Below are 26,451 nucleotides of genomic sequence, written 5' to 3'. Positions count from 1 at the left end.
AAGTCTTACATCTGGTTGCCTGGCAACCAAAGGCACCGAGGGCGGAGACAGGCGACCGTCCTGAGGAAGCAGCGGGACGGCGCCTCACAGATGGCAGCAGATTTTTATCAAGATTGTCTTTGTACATTTTTCCATTCATCCTTCCTTCAATCATACTCAGTATGCCAGTACCGTGTGCAGAAAAACAGCCCCACATCATGATGTTCCCACCTCCAAACTTCACTGTTGGTATGGTGTATTTGGGGTGATGAGCAGTGCCATTTCTTCTCCAAACATGGTGTGTATTATGACATCCAAAGAGTTCAATTTTGTTCTCATCTGAGCACACTATATTCGACAAAACAACTAACAGAGCATAAGATTCATGGTCAATTGGTCAAGCAAGAAGTTAAATGACGTTAATTTTGAATAGACTATGTATGTAATTTTATGTGGGTTTATGATCAGTTGACTTTATGTGATTAATGTCTATTTTTACCAATTGAGTCATTTTTGCAAGTTAATAAAAATTATTTATTAATCATTGATAATAGTAGGCTGCTAATTTATAGGCTGGTCATGTAATAGACAATAGGTATTAAACATCTCTCGAGAAACTACTTATGATATGTTGGGAATCAAATCAGAATATATCAGCAACAAGGTTACACTTTCAGCCAATGAGCGCCTAACCCTTACTGTCTATTGTACTTTCATAATATGACCTTTTGAATAGGGTCGGAGCACTTATTATATTCAATATTCATCTCCTGCTCCTCTGTTATGTACACAGTGTACTAGATATCACACTGTTCACAGTAGCATATGTGTGTGCTGGTTTTATAAGAGGCAGTGTCCTGTTCACTTTGGTAATGAGATCATCACTGCCTGTGGCAGGGTCAATGTCATGATGTGGGGAGGCAGAGCTGGATTAAGGCTCTGGGGGACATCGGGCACTTTAGACAGGGGGACCCCTATGATGTAATGTGGGTATCGTTTTAGACAAATAGACAGGCAATACTGTGTGCAGTACTGTTAGGTGCACACAGCTCTGCCTTCACAAGCAGTACAGTGTGAAGCAGTGTGATACCCCAAAATCTGAGTACCCTGGGGTGTATCTATATGTTTTTCATTTGTTAATTTAATTTGTTAATTGTTTAAAGTGTTTATAAAGATTTAAAAAAAAAAAAATATTTCTTGAGGGAGAAGTGACAGTTGGGGGTAGTTGGTGGTTGCCGGGGATGACAGAGGGCAGAGCCGGATTTAGAACTCATGGGGCCCTAGGCAGGATACTGGTTTGGGGACCCCCTCCCGGAAACAATCCATAGCACTATATTTTTGTAGCATACCATATACTCCTATAGTTAAGCAGAAGTGAAAGTACGCGCTGCCGCTGCGCGGCGGTGTGCTGCCAAAGGAGGTGTGCCCATACCATTGGGGGCGTGACTTGCATCATTGGGGGCGTATCTAAAATGTGCAAAGATCTAGGCCACCCTCCTACAGAGAAAGGCACCCCTAAATAATTACCGAGCAATCCTATTTTTTAAGTAGTTTTGTCAAAACAACTTAATAAGTATGTAAGTCAGGGCAGAAATACTTATTAAGTTGTTGCAAAAAAATATGCATAAATCCTGGGAGGGCCCTCTGTGGACCGAAGGCCCTAGGCAGTTGCCTAGGTTGCAGAGTGGTAAATCCGGCCCTGACAGAGGGAGAGGAGTGGGATACTCAGGACCGCTGAGAGAGATCCCTGTGTCTGTATAGACTGAGAGAGAAAAATAGGGACAGAATAAAAATCGGACAAAGTGATATATAAGCAGATTAAAAGTGAAGAAAGTGTAAGAAGAGAAGAAGTGAGCAAAAGAGAGGCGTGAGTAACAAGGAAAGTGCTGAAAACAAATAAGCAGTATAGAGATCTGTGAGCACACACTAACCAGAGACTGAGCTATGTACTGAGGACAGTGTGAGAGGAGAGAAAATAGAGAGGTCTGTGAATACACACAAAAGAGAATATGTAATACAAAAGATCACCAGTTTATTTGGCGTGAAAAAGTAATTTATGGGCCCCAACCACGTGCACCACTTCTACAAATAATTATTGAAATATATAATGTAGGTCTTAAAGTTGTATGGAGAAATTAAGTTATATATATTAATATAAGAGATGTCAGTGATATTATTAGTATGGTAAATTTAAAGGTGTGTCAATTATAAATAGTTTTAAAATGATAAGATATTGTTTAAAAATAATTGTTTGCTTCTAATATAAATATCAGAATAATTAATAATAATAAAAGGAAGTTAGTTAAGAATACACTTGTGTCATTTTAAATCTCTGGATAAATATCCTTACCTCTCTGGTGCAATTTCAACATATTACTCTAAATAACACCACACAGGGTATTACAAGCAGGACATATCTCCCAACTGTTCTTGCAGTCGGACCAAATCCTAACTAAGCGAGATAGTCACCCAAATTCAGAGCTGCCCAACCAGATGCAGGACAGTCTGCCTACCAGATTCAGGACAGTTGGCAGACTGTCCTGCTCTCTCCTATCTGTTCTTGTCACTTTCACCATCTGTGGCTGCTGGTTTATTTAGCTCAGTTGCTGCTTGTATGGATCCTAGAATGTTGGAGGCCCTATTAACAAAACAAAAAGGTACATGAAATTTTGAAAATTCCAACCAGCACCAGCGTTAAATCAATAGCACCCACATTTTATAATTAGGCCTCCCTCCAGCCCCAACATTAAAATAACAGTATACATAATAGTATACACATTTAATAAATAGACCTATTTCCCTCCAACCAGCCTCAACATTAAATTAATAGTATTCCCATTTAATAAATAAACCTATTTTCCTCCCTCCAAACAACCCATAATTTACATTTACTAAATATTTCGATTTCGCACAACCATCACCGGCATTAAATAATTTCATATTCACATTTAATAAATAGCCCTTCTCCCCAATCTCAACCCCATATTCAATTAATAGCTCAAACCACCTCAGTATTAAACTAAAGGTCCCATCACCCCACCTTAAAATAATAGGTCCGACTATTAATTAAATAGCCACACCATCACCAACAAATAAATTAATAGCATTAGTGACGCTATGTAAATAAATAGATGATGATGATGATAGCAGCCACCATTAAATAATTAGCTCCGACTTGCAATCCACCATTAAATTAACAGCCTGCCTCCTACCCAAATTATAGACCTCATTCTCCCGAAACCCCAGCCCCAAATTCAATTAATAGCCCCCAAACCACCCCACTGTTAAAATTAAAAAATCCAACTATTAAATTAAATAGCCCCACAATCACCCCACAAATGCAATAGCATCCGTCCCCCCCACCCAACCATTCAATTAATAACCTACCTCACACCCCCATTAAGACCCTTCACTCCCTTCCCTCACACATTATACTAAGACCCCTCGCTCCTTCCTTCACACATTATATTAAGACCCTCAACCCCCTTCCTTCACACACTATATTAAGACCCTCCCTCCCTTCCCTCACACATTATATTAAGACCCCCTCCCTTCCCTTAAACTTACCTTGTTCCATCCACCTGTCATGTGGTGCGCATCTCATGTGACCTCTGTCAGTGATAGGGATAGGGGAAGACCATATTTGGGGGAATGGAGGGAGAATCGGATCACAATATCCGCGGCCAAATAAAAGAAGGTGGCGCTTGTTCATATACAAATCTTAAGTATGTGTGGTTCTTTGCTGGCCGTCCAGAAGGTGACTGTGACAAGATGACTATGTGTTTTTGTGTATTTTGATTGCACAGTGCATCCTATTTGGAAAGCCTCTTGCTGAACTGGCTATACTGGACATTCTGCAGTCACAAAGAGGAGATAACAAGTGAGCAGACCTCAGACTTCATAGAATATTGGGGACACAGCAGAGCCCCCAGAGCCCTGCTACTTCCCCCTATTATCTGATGTGCTTCCATCATATTATTCACTGTGGTTAGATTAACATTGAAAATTATTCCTGCAACTGGTGTTGTCATGGCAGCTAACTGAAACTCCACTGTAATAGCATAATCAAAATTGGAATGAGTGGGAGATATTTATAAGTAGCTATAAAAATTCCTAAATCGTGAAAACAAATTTCGAAAAGCAACACAGAAACATTCTGGTCTTTGAAAACTGATCTATGACAACATTATCCGTAATTTGGTTCCAGTTGCGAAACACTTATTAGCATAAAATGATTTCCAGCAAAGATGTTTAGAACAGATCTGGAATTTATTTGCACGATTGTACAATTACAATGAATGTAGAAACATTTGTACAAATATTGAAATATTGTCCTTAGTTTGCACTGAGGGTACGTATGTCCCCCCACATAAGAATAAACAAAGAACTTCGTCCCCCGCCTCCCTCATCAAATCCACAGGACACAAGTCATTTACAGATATAGCACATAGTCCCCCAATATTAGGAGTGTCCCACTAGAATTGGAGAATTTGCAGACTATGCTATTCCCTCCTACTTGTTCACTTTTAATAATTATGCCTCCTTTAAATTAATAGCATTCACTTCTGCTATCAAGTATGCCTCCTTCCCCACAATTCCCCCCAAAATTAAATTAATAGCATTAATAGCAACCACATTTAATAATTATGTTTATTTCCCCCTAATGAATCCCATTATTAAATTAATAGCATTTACATTTAATAAAAAGGGTTGCTTGCTCCCAACCAGCCCCAATATCAAATTAATAGAATTTAAATTTAATAAATATGCCTATTTCCCCCCAAAACCCTGACATTAATTTAATACCGACCATAATTAATATAAAACACTTATTGCATTAACAGGCCCTACAATATATTATTAGTTAAACCCACATTACATTAATAGCCCTTATTTTTTAATGAAGAGCCACCACATAACATCGATAACCCCTGTCAGGTCAAAAATATAATAAAGAGCTGCGACGTAACATTAATATCCCGACCAAACACAACATTAATAATCCCCATATAACAATAGCCCCACACACAAGCCCCCTTCCTACTCCTCAGAATCTGTGACATACTCAGAGTAAGTATAAGTGGCTGGTGAGCTCCCAGGGAACCACTGGGCCTTAGGCTCTGGTCTAGGTCTCCTGGTGGGTGATTTGGCCCTGGAAAGAGGGTAAAACAGGCATTGTAGTGTAAGAAATCAGAAAAACCTTAGTTTAATCAGAGGTCCCAAAGAGCAGGGCTCTCTTTCTGATTGGGCACGCTGGGCAATTGCCCTGGGGCCCCACGGGCACAGGGGCCCCTTAGGCAGGGCATGGAAATAATTTAAAAAAATCTTATCAGTTTGCGGTGGTGTTTCGGCTCTTTCCCTGTTCTCCTCCTCCGTGCTGTGCTCTCACTGAATGAGTGACGTCATCACGCCCAACATTTTCAGTGAGCAGTGCACCGAGAGGAGCCACAACGGACAAGCAAGGAAGAGAGAAAACAGAAAAGAAGACAAAAGAAGTGAAGAAAGCGATAGAAAAGTAAGTGAAGGGGATCAAATAGCAGCCAACTATAAAGCAATTCTCTGCAAAGAAATATCGCTAACGTTTGTGTTGAACACTTGATTAATAATAAATAATTCATAGTTTATAATAATTTTGTTTATAATAAAAAAACATTTATGTGGATTAATCTCTGTTGTACAGCATGTTTTTTTTAATGTTTAAACACTGATTTTGTTGCAGGTAACAATTAATATAAGTTTACTGTTAACGATAATTTACATTTTTATTCCTTTGAGTGGTTGTGTAAGTAGGGGCCCCAGTGCACTGTTTTGCTTGGGGGCCCAGTTAAGATGGTCCTACCAAAGAGGAAGTAGTCTTTGCTTTGATCTGACTTATTTTTTCCTTTCAACTCCATGTACAGCAAACATAAAATAATTGCATAAAAGTAGGAGATGGACATTGCAGGTGGAGTTTGACCGGGGCGGTACACCTGTCAAACCGTAATGCAGGTGTCCTAAGGCGAGCTCGGGGTGGACAGAAACCTCCTGTGGAGCAGAAGGGCTCCACGGGAGCTCCACATTACTTGCCCCATAGCAAAAATAATTGAAATTTAAATTATAAAAATAAGTTATCTTGGTGGAAAAAAAAAATCCTACTTATCGCTGCAATCGGGGACATTTTGATAGATATGTTCAGTTGCACGTAACAGGTGATCCTACTACAGCTACAAAGCAGCTGTAAAAACTTTCAGCACTTTCACTGAATTGCTCCTCAGGATGTAAGGAAGATAAAGAAGGAAACAGAGTAGAGGCTGCATAGTGAGAAAAGAGGGATACTGAACTCCTGTTGTAAATATTCCAGCCAGGCCTTGGAACAGGGGTCAAAGAGTGATTTATAGATTAATTATAGCGATAATATCAGGATAGTACAACCATTAGAATATGGCATAGAAAAACTTTATATCTATATAGATGGGTGATTATGTAAAAAAAAGTCTTTTGTTTCTCCTTTAATACCATGTCCATCACAAATAATAGACTCTGGGGTAAACCAGCAGCTGCAATAGAATCATATGGATAAACATTCTGTGTGTGGAATGTTTCTATATGAAAAGTTCATACATCCAACTTGTTTTGTGTACTTTATTGCACCATCACATTAACCATTGTCCTCTCTTGTTTTACACAATATTATCACAACATTGTAAAAGCTTAGAATAAACACATACCATCTGTCAGGGAGTGTGAGCAATAGCAGCAGTTATCTCTGTACACATACGGAATTATCGGAGTTCTTGAAACTTACTTCCTCTTTTACTAACAGATAAAAACCAGTTTCACAGAGTTCCCCTTTTCAACTTGTATAACATGGGATAAGCAAAGTGACAATCAATAATCATTATATAATTCTGCTTCTTTTTATAATATGCGAGTTAGGATACTGATTAACTATTGTATATTACTCATATTTCTTATTAATTTGCTTGCAATCCCTAAACAAGAGTAATGGCTGGGATTCCAAGGGAGGGACCCGCACCTCCTGACAGTCCCGTCTGCTCTGAGATAGCCTTCATTTTTAAACCAAAAGAGGCATGGGCTCCAGCATGGGAGACGCAGCCTCAGCACAATGGGGGCGTAGTTGGGCTTATCGTAGACATGGTTTCGGTGGGTTGGCGGATGGGTTTACTATGTCACACTTCTTAACTTTCAGTTCTGTTAGTTGGAAATGGAGAAGTGTACACTATGCAAATCCTTCTGAGTGGTTACATATAACACCCACCACACTGTACAGCAGGACTTGCATTACTACTTTTATTTACACACTTTCATAATGGACACTAAAGTGAATTTATCAGAAGTCTGAGAAGACTGATTATAAACAAACACATTAGAACCCACTCTACTTGATGTATGTTTGTGTATATAGATATATATAAGTTAAAATGGTTTATACATACTGTATATTGGCATTACTTGTGCATTATAAGATCATATTTTTTTATTATTAACATTATGTTATAATATATTATTATTATTATTATTATTAATAATAAAGTATTCCTATTACTAGGATATTATCTATTAATTATAATATTTAGGACGTGCACTCTAAATTGTCTGTAGCATTTTCCATGTGTAAACCGGACTTTGGAGCTATGGCTACCAGTCCATACGTTAATCCAAAGATGTTACATTTGCCCACCTGCCTTTCACGTTTCTGTTGCTTCCCTTTCACGAGCCTGTTCCAGGAACCATGCTGTGCACAGGTGAACGCTCTAACTAGCATCACCATGCTAACTATTGTGCTGGTTTATGGCTCCTGTCATTGCTCTGATGAATGCCCCATTCAGTACATGTTATGAGCCCCTCCCAAGCATAAATTGTTTTCTAGATAACATCCAAGCTGCAGTAAATGGTGAAGGAATGTTTTTATAATGGACAGTCTAAAGTACAGTGCCAACCAGCCCTGTCTTGTCCAGTTAGGTCACCTATGTGTGTGGTCTAGTTGGACCCTGCTCTAACACTCAGGGCTCAGAGAGCCCACTGACCACACACGGCGGGTGTGGATGGAGTGAGAGGCTGCATGATAGAATCATTGGGCATGAAAATAATAGATAATAGATCATTAGTGACCAGTAATTGTTAAGAATGTAATTGTCCTGTGTGGATAGTTTGGTTTCATCATTGCTCATCCAGCTCACAATCACACACATTGGGCCTGATTCATTAAGGTAAATAAGGCAAAAAAATGAGTTTTCTTCTGGACAAAACCATGTTATAATGCAAGGGGTGCATATGTTTATTATTTTGCACATAAGTTAAATACTGACTGTTTTTCATGTAGCACACAAATACTTAATAGCATTATTTTTACGCTGACATTTAGACATGCCTTACCCCAACTTTAAATCTGTCCCCATATTTTAAATTTACCTCCCTCTCCAATGCAACATGGCTTTGCCAAGGTGCAAAGTTACTCAATTTTTTGCTTTACTTTCCTTAAATTGTGTAAAGGCACATTGAGGCCTGATGTATAGAATAATTATAATAATACCCACTCATATTAAAGAGATAATATTTTGTTTATTTCTTTTTTGCCGTATCAAACAGCGATACTCCCATTCCAGAGCCTGTCTCACATCTGTAGTTATCCTAACCATGAGCAATTTACCATCATTGAGACTGGGGGCCCGGGCCCTTCAGCCAGAGCCCAGCAACACCCCTAGTTATTTCACTGAAATTATGTATTGTTTTACATTGTTTTCGTAGTTGAAGTGCCCTCCAAGTAGTAATATTGATTATATGAACAGAATGGGCAGCACGGTGGCTTGTGGTTAGCATTTCTGCCTCACAGCGCTGGGGACATGAGTTCAGTTCCCGTCCATGGCCTTATCTGTGTGGAGTTTGTATGTTCCCCCCGTGTTTGCGTGGGTTTCCTCCGAGTGCTCCAGTTTCCTCCCACACGCCAAAAACATACTGGTAGGTTAATTGGCTACAATCAAAAAATGACCCTAGTCTCTCTCTCTCTCTGTCTGTCTGTCTGTGTGTTTGGGAATTTAGACTGTAAGCTCCAATGGGGCAGGGACTGGAGTGAGTTCTCTGTACAGTAGAATCAGGGGCGCTATATAAATAAATGATGATGATGATGATGATGATGATGATGATGAATAGACAGGGACCAAAATTAAAAGTTAAAATACTACACCCATGTTTGATTTTTAGATGGGTGTTATTATCAAATTAGAGTTTTAAATATGTTGCACAATATTAAATATCATTAAATGTTTCTGTTTATTTCATTAAATAATAATAATGTATCATCTTTATTATGTGTACTGTGTTACTTCTCCAAATGAATGACGTTTATATGAAGTGCTGTACTTTCTTTTTGCCTCCAGATGTCACTGTTACAGTTACTGTCTATAGAATAAATTTGGCGGATGGTTAGGTCCCTCCATATACAGTAATGGTTACAGCAAAACCTGTAATAAAGTAACAAGTATTTTAAAAATTTGGCTATAACATTGGAATTATGGTAATCTTGTTCTATGGTATGTTCTTGGTGTTCTTCCAAAATTATACAGGGGCCATATTTAGAGTTGACAATGCATTGGGCATTGGGTGTAAAATGCCCTAAATTAGTCTCTGTGTACCCCACATGCTCTTCTCCCTCTATCTAACACCCTCTCATCCATTATATCTACAAGAAAAAAAATGGGGATTGGTGAAGTAATTTAAAAATGATAATTTAAAGGAAATAAAATGAACATAAAATAATTACAGCCTTGTGAACAGTGCTCTTCTATGCATCTGCCTATTTGGCCTATGTGGTAAATACATTCATGGATAAAACCTATTTAAGATGACCGTGAACAGTACTTAGATACATTAATATACCGAACTTGGCTGCAGAAAATGATCCTTTGCCATTAACTGCAGAGAGTAGAGGTAACAACTGATAGTCTTGTTTACTGTAGTGACGGATTAGGTGATATCAGGAGGTGATGGGTTCTGTTTGTACTGGAGAAATGCTTCTCAAATGTAAGATGGACTAAACAGGATCTCGAGTGAATAAGTAGCTAAGCGAGAATCCTGTTATGTTGTAGTTATATAAACCAGTCATTGTTAGTTGGAAGGTCTGAAAGGTTGGGAAATCTAACACCGAATAAACACATTAGCTGAGCAGTGACCATTATTTCTCCAGGGAATTAGCCTGTCTGTAAAACTGGGTACACACTACAGAAATTTCAACCAACTTTTTATGCCGAGCGATTTTACATGCGATCGATGTTCCGATCGCTCGGTCCATGGACTGCATACACACTAGCCTTGTTTAGGACGATGAAGGGAAGAGCGGACGTCCCTTTAGCGACTTTTTACAGCCATGTTGTCGTGAGCAATGACTGTAATTTCATACTCACTGTTGTGGATCGGTCGGCAGTTTATACACACTACACAACGGAAACGAGATTGGAACGAAAATATTAAACGGTACGACCAACCAAATGAGGCGACAATCGTCCATTTGGGCAGACTTTCGACCATCGTGTCACTGCACACACTGCACACACTGACCCGACTTTTGAACGAGCGGTCGTATGTCGGCTGATTTAGCCGATTATTGGATGAAAACTGTGTAGTGTGTACCCAGCTTAACGTAGGACGCCTGTGTTCTATAGCAGGGTTAATAAGCACAGGAATGTAGAATCTGAACTATCTCAGGTAAAAAAGGATGATCCTCCACTCCGGGTGATACTGTGGGCAGCTCCGCTAAGTCAAGATTAGGCAGGGACGTGACATATAGACTGAAGAGGCACATTACATAAGCACGCCACGAATTGTGCCATCACATGTGGGTTCCATCCACCGCTTCTCTGGCCCAACTTCAGGGAGATTGTCCGACTCACTCAGGAGCTCACGGGATCACCCACTGTTGTGGAAATTTCCCGGAGATTCTGAGAGAGGCAGCAAGTACAATTTACACAGAACATCTTTTCATGAAATACCACATCCCATTTTTTTTCTTTAAACTCTTTTTTCTCAAACCGCATTAAACATACAGTACAGCACGAAATCCCAAATAACACGAAAACAGTATCCAATTCGTACAAGGTTCAGATATTTAAACATCATAAAAACAGCTTTTGTGATGCAGTTCCCGTATGGCGTCCCATGAGTAAAGCCACCTTGGCTATATTAATAATCTACAGCAGCAAGAGTGGGTACGTCAGTCTACGCTGGAAAAAGTGCGGGTGGTTAGAAAGGTAGCTGAACAGATATGAGGTTTTCTGTTCCATATCTCCTTTTTTAATATAAATGGGCTAAAAACCCAGATATATGTGGTGCAATGGTGTTACTAGAACTTCACGGGGCCCAGTGCAATATATAAAATGTGTCAGGCGCCTTCCCTCGCACCCTTCGGGACAGTCCCCTGTCTGAGTTCCCCTGCGTCTGGTTGCCAGGCAACCAGAGCTATTGTTTGGGCCACAGCACTATTTAAAGCAGCCTCTAGCACCTCGCTGGTGCCGGAGTATTGGGTCACCTACTCCAGCATTCCTGTTGTTTCCTGCTAAGTTTCCTGTGTTTGACCTCAGCTAGCCCTGACCGCTCTCTCTTCTCTCCTTCATTTGGCTTTGGTTTCGACTCAGTTTGTTCCTGACTACTCTCCTGGATTATCCTTGTGTACCTTCTTCTCCAGCATGTTACCGACCCGACGAGCATTTGACTGTTCTTCTGGATTCCCCGCTGTACCTCCGCTGCCTGCAAGTTGCTGACCCGGATTACTAGACCTCTCTACCGCCCTCTGTCGTCTGTATCTCGCTGGCAGCTCAGTGACTAGGACACACAAAATGCGTGTCTCTTGCCACGAAAACAATATGTCCTTGCGGGGGTCCCTGGAGAAGACCGGAGATTCCACACCACCCACTTGATCTGTGCAAACACCGGCAGGTACGCCCAGGATTCGTCAGATTGTGACAAAATGATTGTGGACTAAACTGACCACAGATAATATGTTCATTATAGAAACAACAAACATATAGGGTTAGGAGCAGCCACAGAGGTACTCAGGCCTAATATAAAAATACTTTAATGCCGCACATTTCTACACCAACTCTATCGCTAGTAAAAATCTGTACCAAAACCGGCCTAGGACAATTCTCCCCCTCCGTTTGTCTAAAAACAAATGCACAACAATGGGTTAGAGCAATCCGGGTCCCACTCAGCCCTAGGTGAGACTCTTGTTTTGTATTTATGCTGGATTTTATTATTACTCTATTCATTATTATTAATCTTTTTGTGTTAATATATAAAGTAATTGCTTTGTTTTTAATTATATGGGCGCTCATATTTCATATTTTGGACTACCACCAGGTGTTTCATATATACAGTCATGGCCAAAGTTTTGAGAATGACACAAATATTATTCTGCTGCCTCAGTTTTTGTGATGGCAATTTGCATATACTCCAGAATGTCATGAAGAGTGATCAGATGAATTGCAATTAATTTCAAAGTCCCTCTTTGCTATGACAATGAACTTTATCCCAAAAACAACATTTCCTCTGCAGTTCAGCCCTGTCACAAAAGAACCAGCTGACATCAGATCAGTGATTCTCTCGTTAACACAGATGAGAGTGTTGACGAGGACAAGGCTGGAAATCACTCTGTCATGCTGATTGTGTTAGAATAACAGACTGGAAGCATTAAAGGGAGGGTGGTGCTTGAAATCATTGTTCTCCCTCTGTTAACCATGGTTATGTGCAAGGAAACACGTGCAGTCATCATTGCTTTGCACAGAAAGGGCTTCACAGGCAAGGATATTGCTGCTAGTAAGATTGCACCTAAATCAACCATTTATCATCAAGAACTTCAAGGAGAGAGGTTCAATAGTTGTGAAGAAGGCTTCAGGGCACCCAAGAACGTCCAGCAAGTGCCAGGACCGTCTCCTAAAGTTGATTCAGCTGCGGGATCGGGACACCATCAGTGCAGAGCTTGCTCAGAAATGGCAGCAGGCAGGTGTGAGTGCATCTGCATGCACATTGAGGCAAAGACTTTTGGAGGATGGCCTGGTGTCAAGAAGGCCAGCAAAGAAGCCACTTCTGTCCAGGAAAAAAATCAGGGACAGACTGATATTCTGCAAAAGGTACAGGAATTGGACTGCTGAGGACTGGGGTAAAGTAACTTTCTCTGATGAATCCCCTTTCAGATTATTTGGGGCATCTGGAAAAACGCTTGTCTGGAGAAGGAAAGGTGAGCGCTACCATCAGTCCTGTGACATGCCAACAGTAAAGCATCCTGAGACCATACATGTGTGGGGTTGCTTCTCAGCCAAGGGAGTGAACTCACTTACAATTTTGCCTAAGAACACAGTCATGATTAAAGAATGGTACCAAAACATCCTCCAAGAGCAACTTCTCTTCTCCCAACCATCCAAGAACAGTTTGGTGACAAAGAATGCCTTTTCTAGCATGATGGAGCACCTTGCCATATGGTAAAATTGATAACTAAGTGGCTTGGGGATCAAAACATCAAACTTTTGGGTCCATGGCCAAAAAACTCCCCAGACCTTAATCCCATTGAGAAGTTGTGGTCAATCCTCAAGAGGCGGGTAGACAAACAAAAACCCACAAACTCTGACAAACTCCAAGCATTGATTAGGCAAGAATGGGCAGACATCAGTCAGTATGTGGCCCAGAAGTTGATTGACAGCATCAACTATTAACTCTTTGCATAAACTTAATGTAATTGTCAATAAAAGCCTTTGACACTTGTGAAATGCTTGTAATTTTACTTCAGTATACCATATCAACATCTGAAAAAAAGGTCTAAAAACAGTGAAGCGGAAAACTTTGTGAAAACCAATACTTGTGTCACTCTCAAATTTTTTGCCCATGACATATATATATATATATATATATATATATGGCGGGTTTTGTAAAGTGGAGATGTTGCCTATAGCAACCAATCAGATTCTAGCTGTCATTTTGTAGCATGTACCAAATAAATGATAACTATAATCTGATTGGTTGCTACAGGCAACATCTCCACTTTTCAAACCCGTCGGAAACTCGCTGTTTGATAAATCTACCCCTCAGAATCTGTTTTTGGGATCCTCTAATTGTCAGATATGCTATTAATTCTATGTGGAACCACTTGTTAAGGGGATCCTAGGACAATGGCACATTGGAACTTCAGGCTCAAGGCCTGATTGTCCAATAGGTTGACTAGTCTGCAGCCTAGGGCTCCAGGCTTTATACAGATAAAAACTGAAATTAAAATTCAAGAGAATGGTTGTTCTCCAAAGAAAACATGAAAGAAAATGTTAAGGTTTTAATCTTGACATATTTCAATGGTAAAAGTTGAAGACAATGATTCATCCTTCACACTTGATGATAAGCGAGTCATGGACAACGATGCTGACAGGCACAGACATGACAGCCCCCTCCACCTTCTGCCATACAGTCTGCTTTGAATGAAAACGAATTGAGTGACAAAGATTGTTATTACCTTTATAAAAAGCCAAGTGGGAGCTGAGTTTTGAAAACACGGGACCTTAAACCATTGTGGGGCTGTGATGGAAGCCAGATATTAAATTAATGATGAGCTAATTTTTGCTTACCACATATTAGCTTGGCGTGGAAGACGAGGGGGCGCTATGAGCATATTGGCCTAGGGCGGCCTGAACCCTTGATCAGGCCCTGTTCACGTTCCTGCTGAATAAGCAGTAGAGCACCACAACTCCATCAATGGAAAGCTAACAACATGCACTTTTCCCTTAGCTAAAAAACATGTCTACAGTCAGTGGTTGAAGTGGAAATCTAGTAGTGGCTGTATGGAAAATATAATGGGAATGTAAGTGAATGGAATGTGATAGTTTTACAATGAAGGCAGCAAACTGGTATCACCTGTACCTCTCTCTTTTATTTTATTCCTCCTACGCCAGTCACTCCATCCCATTATTCATTTCAGAGAACACGTAAAAATAACTTAATACGTACTTGCCAACTTTAAAAGCCTTCCCTCCGGGAAATCCCAGAGGGGAAGTCAAGTGGCAAGTGCACGTGTTGCCACAAATTCGAGACAACTACCCGTAATTCGGGAGTCTCCTGGACATTCTGGGAGAGTAGGCAAGCAGGATTTAATGTTCTCACACTACTGTCTATTCCACAGAATTTCTCCTCCACTATTCTCTCCTGTAATTCATACCCCCAAATGTATTTTTCTCATATACAAGCAGTGGACAAAGTATGTAGCTGCACCTGCTGAGTGATAGGCTGTGAATGTGATGACATCACCAGATCGCCCAGCTCATACCTGATCAGTGACGCTTAGCAGAAACATGGTGGTGGCACCAGTACATCCCTCCTGTACCTGCTGCTTGTATTTATTGTAACAGGTGGTGGGAGGGGCGCGGTAGGATGAAATACAGGGGGGGAAGGAGAACAGGGGGCGGCAGCGAGTGCAGGGAGGGGTGTTATTATTTGGTCTGGACATTTCTGGGAGGCAGCAAAAGGATTTGACCCGCAAATTAAAGAGGGAGGAGGTTGGCTGTTATTTTCTGCCTTTCATAGATAACAAAATAAAAGGCGTTTGATGGTGTGTAAGTCAGTTTAAGATTAGGACATTAATGGAGCCATTTCAAGCATGTGCACTGATGCAGATTTTTAAATCAGGGCTTCTGTTTTATTTCACATATATTTTCAGGTTTAATGAATAAATAAATATACCACATATAAGTGAAGATCTCCATATAACTTGGTGTTTATCTTGTTTTTACTTTAAGCAGGAGAGAATGGAGGGTGTCAGGGGAAAGGATCTCAGAGGATGGGATAAGGTGACAGTGGACAGAATCCCAGGACAGGGGGACAAGGTGCCAGTGGTGTCTGCCCTATAGGAGAGGGGAGGGTGTCAGGGGAAAGGATCTCAGAGGATGGGATAAGGTGACATTGGACAGAATCCCAGGACAGGGGGACAAGGTGCCAGTGGTGGCTGAGCTATAGGAGAGGGGAGGGTGTCAGGGGAAAGGATCTCAGAGGATGGGATAAGGTGACAGTGGACAGAATCCCAGGACAGGGGGACAAGGTGCCAGTGGTAGCTGCCCTATAGGACAGGGGAGGGTGTCAGGGGAAAGGATCTCAGAGGATGGGATAAGGTGACAGTGGACAGAATCCCAGGACAGGGGGACAAGGTGCCAGTGGTAGCTGCCCTATAGGACAGGGGAGGGTGTCAGGGGAAAGGATCTCAGAGGATGGGATAAGGTGACAGTGGACAGAATCCCAGGACAGGGGGACAAGGTGCCAGTGGTGTCTGCCCTATAGGAGAGGGGAGGGTGTCAGGGGAAAGGATCTCAGAGGATGGGATAAGGTGACATTGGACAGAATCCTAGGACAGGGGGACAAGGCGCCAGTGGTGTCTGCCCTATAGGAGAGGGGAGGGTGTCAGGGGAAAGGATCTCAGAGGATGGGATAAGGTGACATTGGACAGAATCCCAGGATAGGGGGACAAGGCGCCAGTGGTGTCTGCCCTATAGGAGAGGGGAGGGTGTCAGGGGAAAGAATCCCAGCGAAGGAACAGGGTGCCAGGTAAAAGGTTAGGGTGTCAGAGGACATGGTGCCAGTGGAGAGTCCAGGGTTGGAGGGGAGGTATCCGGAGAGAGGATCCTAGGGATTTGTAAGGCTCCAAAGTGTTTGCTGCACAGGGCAGTTGGAAAAATAGAACATACATAAAACAGGGACTTAATATAGCAGACAAAGGGTAGGAAGGCCCTGCTCATGACAGCTTACAATCCAATGCATCCGATGTGTGTAAATGACGCAAACTGCTAGTTTGTGAACTGAACATCATGCAAAAAAAACGTTTAACCCTTTCCAACCAATTTTGACAACCATTTTTAAAACACGTTACAGGAGTTGTATCTTTTTGTGTCCAGCATATCTGGTGCAAGTTTACTTAATGTGCTCTGGATGCATCTGTATGTTATATATAAAGTTGTGGATATCAACAGATTTGTGTCAAAACATATTTTTGTTTCTACATTGTGGCTGCATTTTAGTGACCAACAGTAACCTTTATATAGGCATCAGACTCAAAATTCATTTGATTTGACCAAAATGTCGTCAATGAAAAACTTGTCTTAAAAGATAGCTTAAAGCATTATAGGTGCTAATTGTAATAGTAATAATCCTAGGGGGATTCCAACCTGTTTGGGGAAGTACATCTGCTTGGTGCTAAGTGTAGTGGTATCTCAGCCTGAGGGGATTCCAACCTGTTTGGGGAAGCTATTGGAGATTCTCTGGGACTCCCCTTTAGGACGCTCATGCCACTGCCGCTAGCAGTGATGGTTAAACAGGAAGCGTATACAGATAACAGAGCTCCGATGTTATTTCTAGGGGGGTATTCAATTGTTAGTGAGGTTTTTTTTTCCCCGCCACGGAAAAAAAAAAATCTCCCACGGGTTTTTGACGGCAATAGCGACCGATTTGAGTTAGCGCAACGGGAAAACTTGTGCAATTCAATTGAAAAAAAGGGAACACTGCCCCCACACGTTAACAATTGTGTTTGTGAGATTTTATGGAAGTGAAGGGGAGTTTTAACGCAGTCATGTTTAACACGAAAAAAGGTTTTGCATACATTTCCATACATTAGATTGCATTACACATTGATAATATCTACATTACAGTACTTTCTTTAGCATAGTTTTTTATTGAACTATTTTTTACCATACAATCATCTATTCCATGTCAAAACATATTACTACATTCATATTTGTACCAAAAACATGCATAAATATAATTAGTCATTTCATTATTTTATTTTCTTATTTCAATATTTTTTCACAAGAAAATCAACTTACACAAGTCAGGCATTAGTGATAAACATAAGTTTAACATTTTTTTTCCCCAATATTACATGATTTCAAATAGTTTTCAGCGTTTTTTTATTTTTAACACACCCCAAGGAGGTGCGAGATAAAACAGCGTATTTTCCTGTTTTACCCACCGCGTTAAAAAACAATTGAATAGCTTCTAACGCGGCTGCCTCTCGCACACCCTATACTTTCAATAGACCTCCTACTGGAGCGCGAGAGGACCGTTTCTTGAAAAAAAACGTAGTGTTAAAAATGGAATTGAATGGCGGGTAAAGTTAACCCGCTCGACAATGATAAAAAAAACAGTGTTAAAATGACTTAACGCTGTAAGAAAAAAATTGCTGACAATTGAATACCCCCCTAATGTCTGTAATAATTTAGAGTGGGAGTTGGGCTATTCCTGCTATTATAGATTTTCTTGTAATAAACAATGAAGTGATGATATCATAACTCACCAATTATTAGAGATGACATCAAAATGAGAGAGAGGGGAGAGGGAGAGGGAGAGAGAGAGGGAGGGAGAGAGAGAGATAGAGAGAGATAGAGAGAGAGTATTGTCATTACAGAAGGAGCACAAGAGGGCTTGAGTCTACACTACACGGGAGATCCCTGGTATTAACGCTAAGCTTGTGCTATCTGCTATTTCAGGAAGGCTTCAGTCTCCTCCCTTTTATGTAAATAAACATGACATTGCTGCTTTGTGAGGGAGGGTCTGAGGGTGGGTGTTAGTAGTGTAGCCGTCCAGCTCCTTGTACCATCGTTTGCATGAGTATTATTAGTAATCACTCAGCTGCTGTGTGTATGTAGATGTGCAACATGATCCTGGCTGCCGTGTGTGTGGCGTGCCGCTGCCGTGCACTGTGAGAGGAGCCAGGGAAGGGTGATCTACTATGGGAGGACAGGTGACCAGGAACACGCTCTATGGTAAGGACCTGCATTCAGCTATAGATCACCGGTGTCACTGGTGCTGTAAATGTGGGATGTCTGGCAGAGGTAAAGCAGCTGGATTACTACGAGCATCTCTCTGTGCACCTATGCACTACATCTAATACTGCATGACCCGCTGATGTGTGCTGTCATGTATTGTCCTTTGAAATATCAGTACAGAATATAGGGACACTTACTAATGCAGCCATTGTATTGAACTGATGCATTTAAGAAAGTGTTTGCTGTGCGTTTTGTAGTGCTAGTAAGAGGTAATGGTATATACCTCCTGTGCTTCGTTTCTTGATTGATTTGTTTTAAATAATTGATTGTTTCCAGAAGTCATTAGTGCTAAACGTGTGAGAGGAGAGATTGGTGCAGTTTTAATCCCCACTTGCTGTATCCTATAGTTTGCAGTTTTGTTGAAGGCTGTAGGTCCTATGTGCAGTGCACTGTAGTTACCTGCAATCATCAGGGCAATATAATAGCTTTTCTTGTAGTGTGTGTATATAGCAGGTTAATATATGTATAAACTCCTGTGAATAATATATGTATATAAGGTGAGTTCTGATATAATCACTTCAGTGTTCATTAGGAAAACGTATGTTTTACAAGAAATAAAATATCCTCTATTGTAAACTATTCCAGATATTTGAAACCACTTCCAGACCTGTGGCTTATATATAAATTCATTCAACCTTTATATCTTCATGGAAATCCTCACTTATAATTGACAGTAGGAGCTACATTGTCCCAAATATATTGTGTAATCATTGTAGGCACTGCCATTAAGTGAACCTAGGCGGTTGTCTAGGATGCACTGAATGAGTGACATAATGTCACTATCCAGTCACTATGACTGTGAAGTCATCAAGCGTTGTTTAAAGCCCCTACGGCGCCCCCACATGGCAGCTGACATGAGGCAGAAGTTGCTGGCAGCTTCTTACATGTGTAGCTCTTGGCTGGGGCTCCTTAATGTCAGTCATAGTCTGGGAGTATACTCCGGCTATTACATCAAATCCAAGCATCACACTCGCAGTCTGAGGAGGGGGTGAGGTGGGGGTACCACTTCTGAAGAAGGGATGCCCGCCCTGCATGTAATATGTTGCATACTCACTAGTCAATGGCTTAAAGGGGTTGTTGCAATTTTTGACCTGCATTTTTTAATTAGGGTTCCCATGGGATATGCCTATGGCAGCCCCTGTGTGTCCAGGCATGGAGTTCTGACGTCCCCATGGGTCATTCATCAGATGCCCGCTGTCATTCTTCTCTTCACTGCACCTCACCTTAGACTCTGTGTGTGTGTGTGTGTGTGTGTGTGTGTGTGTATGAATGTGAAGAAGGGTACAAGGGGGGGCACATGGAATTATGGGAGGTGTAGTCCAGAATTACCTGCCTCCATATTTGAATAATACAAGAAGGTAATAGCTGTGGGCAACGCAGCATACTATAGGTAGGTGCACTTTTCAAGACTAAAACAAAGTGGCGGGGACCATGAGAGGCGCTATCTGGGAAGCAATGATAGCTTTTTTTTTTCTTTTAACTGGACAACTCCTTTAAAATATGTCATTACATGTCTTTCATAGTTAATGTGGAACAATAATGAAGATTATTATTATATAACACAGTGCAATGTTTTGTAAGTCAGGAGTTTATCATACGTCAAGATCTCTTGGATATTGATAACAATTGCTTCTATTAATAATTAACATGATCTGCAGTGCTGAACAAAGCAATATATATTTACTGTGGTAATAAGGAATGTGGTTTCATATATATTGTTATTTAATACAGGTAAGTGTGAAATAAACGTAAGTGGATAAGAATATATTGAAATATAAAGCTGTGTGTATGTATTTTATTCTGAATTACTTGATAATGTCATCTATTGTACTCACTGTGTGGTGGAGATTCAGGTTACCTATTCGCCTATAACAAAAAGCAACTGATTGAAGAGAGAAGCATTAGCTGCATTTCTGGGAGATTACCAGGGTCAATAATATGAAGGAATAATCTGTAACAATTAGATAGTAGTGAGCAGTACCCTCTTACCTTTTACCTCAGATTATAGTCTTGTATTGCTATAACTACATATTTCTTTTACTTCACTACTTTATATCAATGTAGAATATATTGCCACTTTATAGATAAAGTATAATAATAATAATAAATATAGATACCTTTGTATACAGACTTGAATAAATAATTCTAGGTAGTCTCCTCAGACAACTGTATTTAGTTTTTATTGACCCCTTTTTTGGTAGTGTTTGTATTGAGTGTATGCTCTGTTCTTTATTGAGTGTTGCTGCTTTTGTTTGTATGTACTTTCTGCTACCAGGGGGTGTGTCTAATCATTCTGCCTACGGCAGTAACCTAAATGGTGCATTCACATTCCTTATGCAGACCAACACAAACATTTGTAATAGTGTACGGTGAGCTGTAAACGACTGATGGTGTCACTAATATAATAATTATTATTATTATTATTATTATTAAATCTGCCACAATGCAGAATGCACACATGTAACTATTTACAGAAATAAAGTGCTCTTTTACATTTAATTCCTTAAATGTTGGTGGGCTCCCAAAGCCTGATGTCTAGGACAGCTCTTTAGATAATAGATATTAGATAATCTAACACATCTGACTGTAAGCTATATGATTGGTATCATCTTTATGTATATTCCTTTTTTATTAGTAAATGTCCTATACAATGTCTCCCAGCAGGTTAAGTGTTAACCCTGGATTTGCTAAATATGGTTCTTCCTCATTATACATTAGAGACACGTTTCCCCTTTGTTTTTTCTTGTGACCATCTGACGGCAAGTTTGGGTGTTTTTAAAGGAAACCCTTTGAGTGCCACTCATCGTAAAACCTGGTCCGTCCAAAGGTTTATAGCTACACATTCACAGTTCAGGGTATTCCAAGAAGTAATGTGTACTCTTAGACTTGCTTCATTGTGTATCAGAAATTATTCAAGGTATCCAAAATCTCCCTGTCTACAGCTCAGCGCGCTCTCATAATTCTTTAACGATGGGTCCACGGCAATCAGATGTAAGAGAGGTTTCCTTAGGCCGAACCATCACATGCGCCTCTCATGTGGGAAGAAGAGAGAGAGAGAGAGAGAGGACCCTGTGTGTACGTGCAGAGATTAATGATTAAAATGTGCAAATCTCCTCAGGGGGCTTTGTGCTAGCTGAAATATACAGACAGCATTAATTTAGATTGGTAGCAGGACGGCAAACCGACGCTTAATATCCACAGATTGCTTTAGCGCTATCACTGATGCTTAGCTCTGCCTTGTAAGGGTTAATCAACACACGAGGAAGCGGGATTTATCATAACTGTTATATAATAGCGTTGGCATTAGTTGTAAGGCAGCATCCAATTCAGCGTTGCATACATCCATAAAGAGTCTTTTGTATAATAGATGAAACCTTCTAGCGCACAGAAACTGTATTTAAATAGTCTTTGTCTAGATACTGAGCTGGGTTTTGGTTTTAATAAATAGATTACTCCTCTATAGAATAATGTTTGGTTATTTGCCACAATTCAGCAAACTATATTGACGTTTATACAGGAGCTACTGTACATTGTTGACAACATAGGAAAGAACTAATGATGAGGTATGAGATAGAAGTTTATGGGACAAAAAGGAGTAAGGCCAACTGGGAAATCTATATATTCATCCATGTGAAAGATATGGCACCAATCTTTGAGAGGTGAGATGAGGCTAATTTTGAACAAGATGAACAAGGGTTCAGACACATGGGATTACGAATGGAGCAATTTGGGCAAGTCCACAAGATCCGTTGCTTGTCGTCATCATCATCATCATCAACTATTTATATAGCGCTACTGATTCCGCAGCGCTGTACAGAGAACTCATTCACATCAGTCCCTCCCCCATTGGAGCTTACAGTCTAAATTCCCTAATATATACACACACACAGAGGGAGAGACTAGGGTCAATTTTGATAGCAGCCAATTGACCTACCAGTAAGTTTTTGGAGTGTGGGAGGAAACCGGAGCACCCGGAGGAAACCCGCGCAAACACGGGGAGAGCATACAAACTCCACACAGATAAGGCCATGGTTGGGAATCGAACTCATGGACCCCAGTGCTGTGAGGCAGAAGTGCTAACCACTAAGCCACTGTGCTGCCCACATGTCATGTATTGGGCAAATCGCACCATCCATCACATGGGATATGTCGGATTGGTCCGTCTTGCTCAAACACAATTGCTCCATCTGTATTTGGAACGATTTAGTAGTGTTCTGTTCTATGTAGAGTGGAGAGTCCTTGTTGCATGTAGATACTGCATCCACTATTTATGTGTTTACATACATTATGTACTGTATCCAAACTTGGTGATCATCACTCCCCCACAGGGTCTGATTATCCAATAGGCTGACATGGTAATACATTGAAGTTCATCATTTACCATAGCAGCTGGTATGTCCTTCAGTAATGGAGAATTGAGAGTTTCGGTAAAGGTGCTGAAGTAGAGGAATTGCTAGTGCTGGTGTAGTATAGAGCGGAAAACAATCATGTTGCTAAGAAAACAAGGGCTCAGTCCGTCACTCAATGAAGTTACTACAGTTCTAATGAAGCAATAAGATCTACTGAAAGCAAAGGCACCAATTTGGCATCACCATGCGGCCGAGAATCATCCCTGTACAAGCTGCTTTTAATCTGATTCAATGACGGTTTTTGTTTTGCAATCATGCATTGTGCAAATTGTCTTATTACAATACAGAGCTCTTATTCATTATGTATAATTATGGGAGAGAGGAGAAGGTTACACTGACAGGTTACACTGTGCTAGTAAGAAGTGTTCTATTATTTAGTCTGCATCCAGAACACACAGGAGAAAGACACAAAACAGGGTATTCTCTGCAGACTCTTTGTGAGCACATCCCATAAAGAAGTAGAAACTACAATCTCATTATTATTTACACAATAATATAAGTTCAGTGTAAATAAATATTAGGGGTTATTGAATTTTAATATTCTGATGCTGGTCACATGTTACGACATTGTCCAAAAAGCAAAATGACACAGGATCGCTGTGGCCAAGTTGGATGAGCTACAGCCATTAGCTAATCGGCTGGTTTTCTTTTAGTGTTACTATGGTCTGTTAGTAAATTTCGGATGATCACACGTGCAGGTAGCGGTCCACCATCCTCCAACTGCATTTTTCAATTCTCGATAATGATTCTTTCAATTTTGATAATATCTCTATCGGGCATCACCGTAGTTTTGGGGCCACACACCCTGCCATGCGGGGTTAATACCAAGTATGACATTGCAGTGTGTCTGGCCAACTTAAGGGGCCTAATTAACAAAGGGATTCTCCCAATTTAGCAAAGCCCCCGGCCAGCGGTAGCTATTGCCGTGTATCGGTGGAGATAGCTTTAGGTGGGTCTCTCTGGTGATTTCTTGTCCATCAAAGCTGTAGCTACTGTGGGCAGTATGGTGTAGATAAGTGGAGGGCACCATGGTATTTTTCATGCACCTTATAATTAGCCTTCAAGCCCCAAGGGGCACCTGTTACCCACCAATAGTTTAGATTGTTTTCCAGTGGAAGGCTAAGGACTTAACCACATTTGTGTGGATTTTTTTTCCTGTACACTGGTTTGCATGGTCTGTGTTCAGTTCTTGATGATCTTGTCCACTCATTAAAAAATAAAAACACGCTGTCGGACACGTTAACATCTGCCTGTGGTGTGTTGGCCTTCTATTACGTTCACTGGAAGCTCTTGTTACAGTAGAAATCAGTTGATCAATATGACAAATAGACCCTGAGTACAGATTGTTGCTTTTAGGTCTGTTTGGTAGTTGTTAATATTGCTGTGGATATTGCATTAGCACTATCAGATTACTATTTTGGCAAACTTTCAAACCAACTGTCTTTCTGCTATCTCTATGTGGATTTCCCAACGCTACCTAAAGCTCAACATGTCCAAAACAGAACTTATTATCTTCCCTCCTGCCAGAGTCACCACCTGCCCTCAAATCTCCCTCACTGTCAGTAACACCACAGTTTCCTCAGTTTCCCGAGCCCGCTGCCTTGGTGTCACACTTGACTCTGCCCTCTGCTTTATTCCTCATATCCAGACTCTCTCCTAGTCCTGTCGATTCCACCTAAGAAACATTGCAGAATACGCCGTTTTCTTACTCAACATTCTACCAAAACTCTTATCCAATCTCTCATCTCCCGTCTTGACTATTGCAACTTCCTGCTATCTGTCATTCCTGACACCCATATATCCACACTTCAATCCATCCTAAATACTGCTGCAAGACTGATCTTCTCTCACCACTTCACATCTGCTGCACCACTTTGCAAATCCCTACACTGGCTCCCTGTCTCCTCCAGAATCAAATTCATATTACTCACCCTTACCTACAAAGCCCTCAACAACAAACCCCTGCATACATCTCATATCAAAAACCTCTCCCTCTTGCCCTCTTAGATCTATCTCTGACCTGCGCCTTGTTTCCTCTCTGGTAACCACCTCTCACTCCCGCCTACAAGACTTCTCCCGTGCTGCTCCCCACTTATGGAGTTCCCTACCATGCTCAGTCAGACTTTCTCACAGGCTTCAAATCTTTAGATGCTCTTTGAAAAGCCATCTATTTTTTTAGAGGTGACCTTATCACCAATAACGCTATTCACACTAATGCACCTTCTCAACTATCCCAATTTCCCCTCTGAGACACATTTAAACCTCTTGTTTCATCTGTGCCCTCTTCCACTTAGAATGTAAGCTCTCTAATGAGCAGAGTCCTTCATACCCTTTGTTTTCATGTCTCCATTTATTTTGTCTGCCTTGTATGTCCCTGTTTTATGTATGTACTGTTTTCCCTACTGTATGGCGCTGCGGAGCACTGTGGCGCGTTACAAATCTACGATAATAATAAAGCGTGTTTACTTTCTGGTGAATGCAGGGCATTAGAGATTAAACTATTCTGGTCCATAAATTATGACATGGGGGGTACAATGACATCACATAGCTGGCTTAGGTTCAGTCCTGACCAGGGTGCTGTCTGCATGGATCTGTATGCTCTCCCTGTATTTGAGTGGGCTTCTTCGGGGTGCTTCAATTTTGGGACATAATTGATTGTTTTTGTACTTGTGGTAGTGACCTCTAATGAGTCAATGTCTAAATTGCTTGAAGGAAGTTGTCTGATTGTTCAGTGCTGCAGTAAATGTTGCCGTTCTAGTACTGATAATAATTATAAGTATTTCACCTGCTGTACGGCAGTGTGATCATATATAATAAACACTGGAACTCCAGACATAATCCTCCTGGTCCACAGATCAATATGGCTTTGCATCACCAGCATTTGCTCTATTTTCACATAAACCATTGAGGAACACACAACACACCATAGCAGCATTCTTGTGTAATGACAGAGTGTATTTTGCATGATAGCTGTGGAACTTTACCTTGAATTAATAGTGCACATTTTCATGAAATAAAGGGCCGATTATTTCATCATACATTATCCTTTCTCCCATAGTGATGATCATGTTTTGTAATTTGTATGAAATGAGTCTGCTATAGCCTCTGCATTACAGGCAGCTACACTTCAGCCCGGCGTTACCTTCAGGCTCAAGAGTATATAAATATATTGCATAGCAGGAGCTGCACTGTAAATGTACTGTCAAATGAAAAGACAACTAAACATCATA

The 26,451-nt window shown here is 40.8% G+C and overlaps 1 protein-coding gene across 2 annotated transcripts in view; it reads left to right on the top strand.

The window, feature by feature from the left end:
* The window catches only part of NEURL1 (neuralized E3 ubiquitin protein ligase 1), a 214,728-nt gene that overhangs the window by 105,582 nt on the left and 82,695 nt on the right, over positions 1-26,451 (top strand). The window contains exon 1 of one of the 2 annotated variants that reach the window (XM_075216212.1): positions 18,559-18,749. The exons of the other annotated variant lie outside the window; for it this stretch is intronic. Within the exon in view, the coding sequence (XP_075072313.1) occupies positions 18,716-18,749 (34 nt within the window). The 5' untranslated portion in view covers positions 18,559-18,715. Of the gene's footprint in view, positions 1-18,558; positions 18,750-26,451 lie in introns of those variants that run through there. 2 annotated transcript variants of the gene reach the window in all.

Source organism: Mixophyes fleayi, chromosome 6, assembly GCF_038048845.1.
Source record: "Mixophyes fleayi isolate aMixFle1 chromosome 6, aMixFle1.hap1, whole genome shotgun sequence".
NCBI lineage: Eukaryota > Metazoa > Chordata > Amphibia > Anura > Limnodynastidae > Mixophyes > Mixophyes fleayi.
The sequence above is the reverse complement of the archived record's forward strand: the minus strand, read 5'-3'. Positions and strand labels throughout refer to the sequence as shown.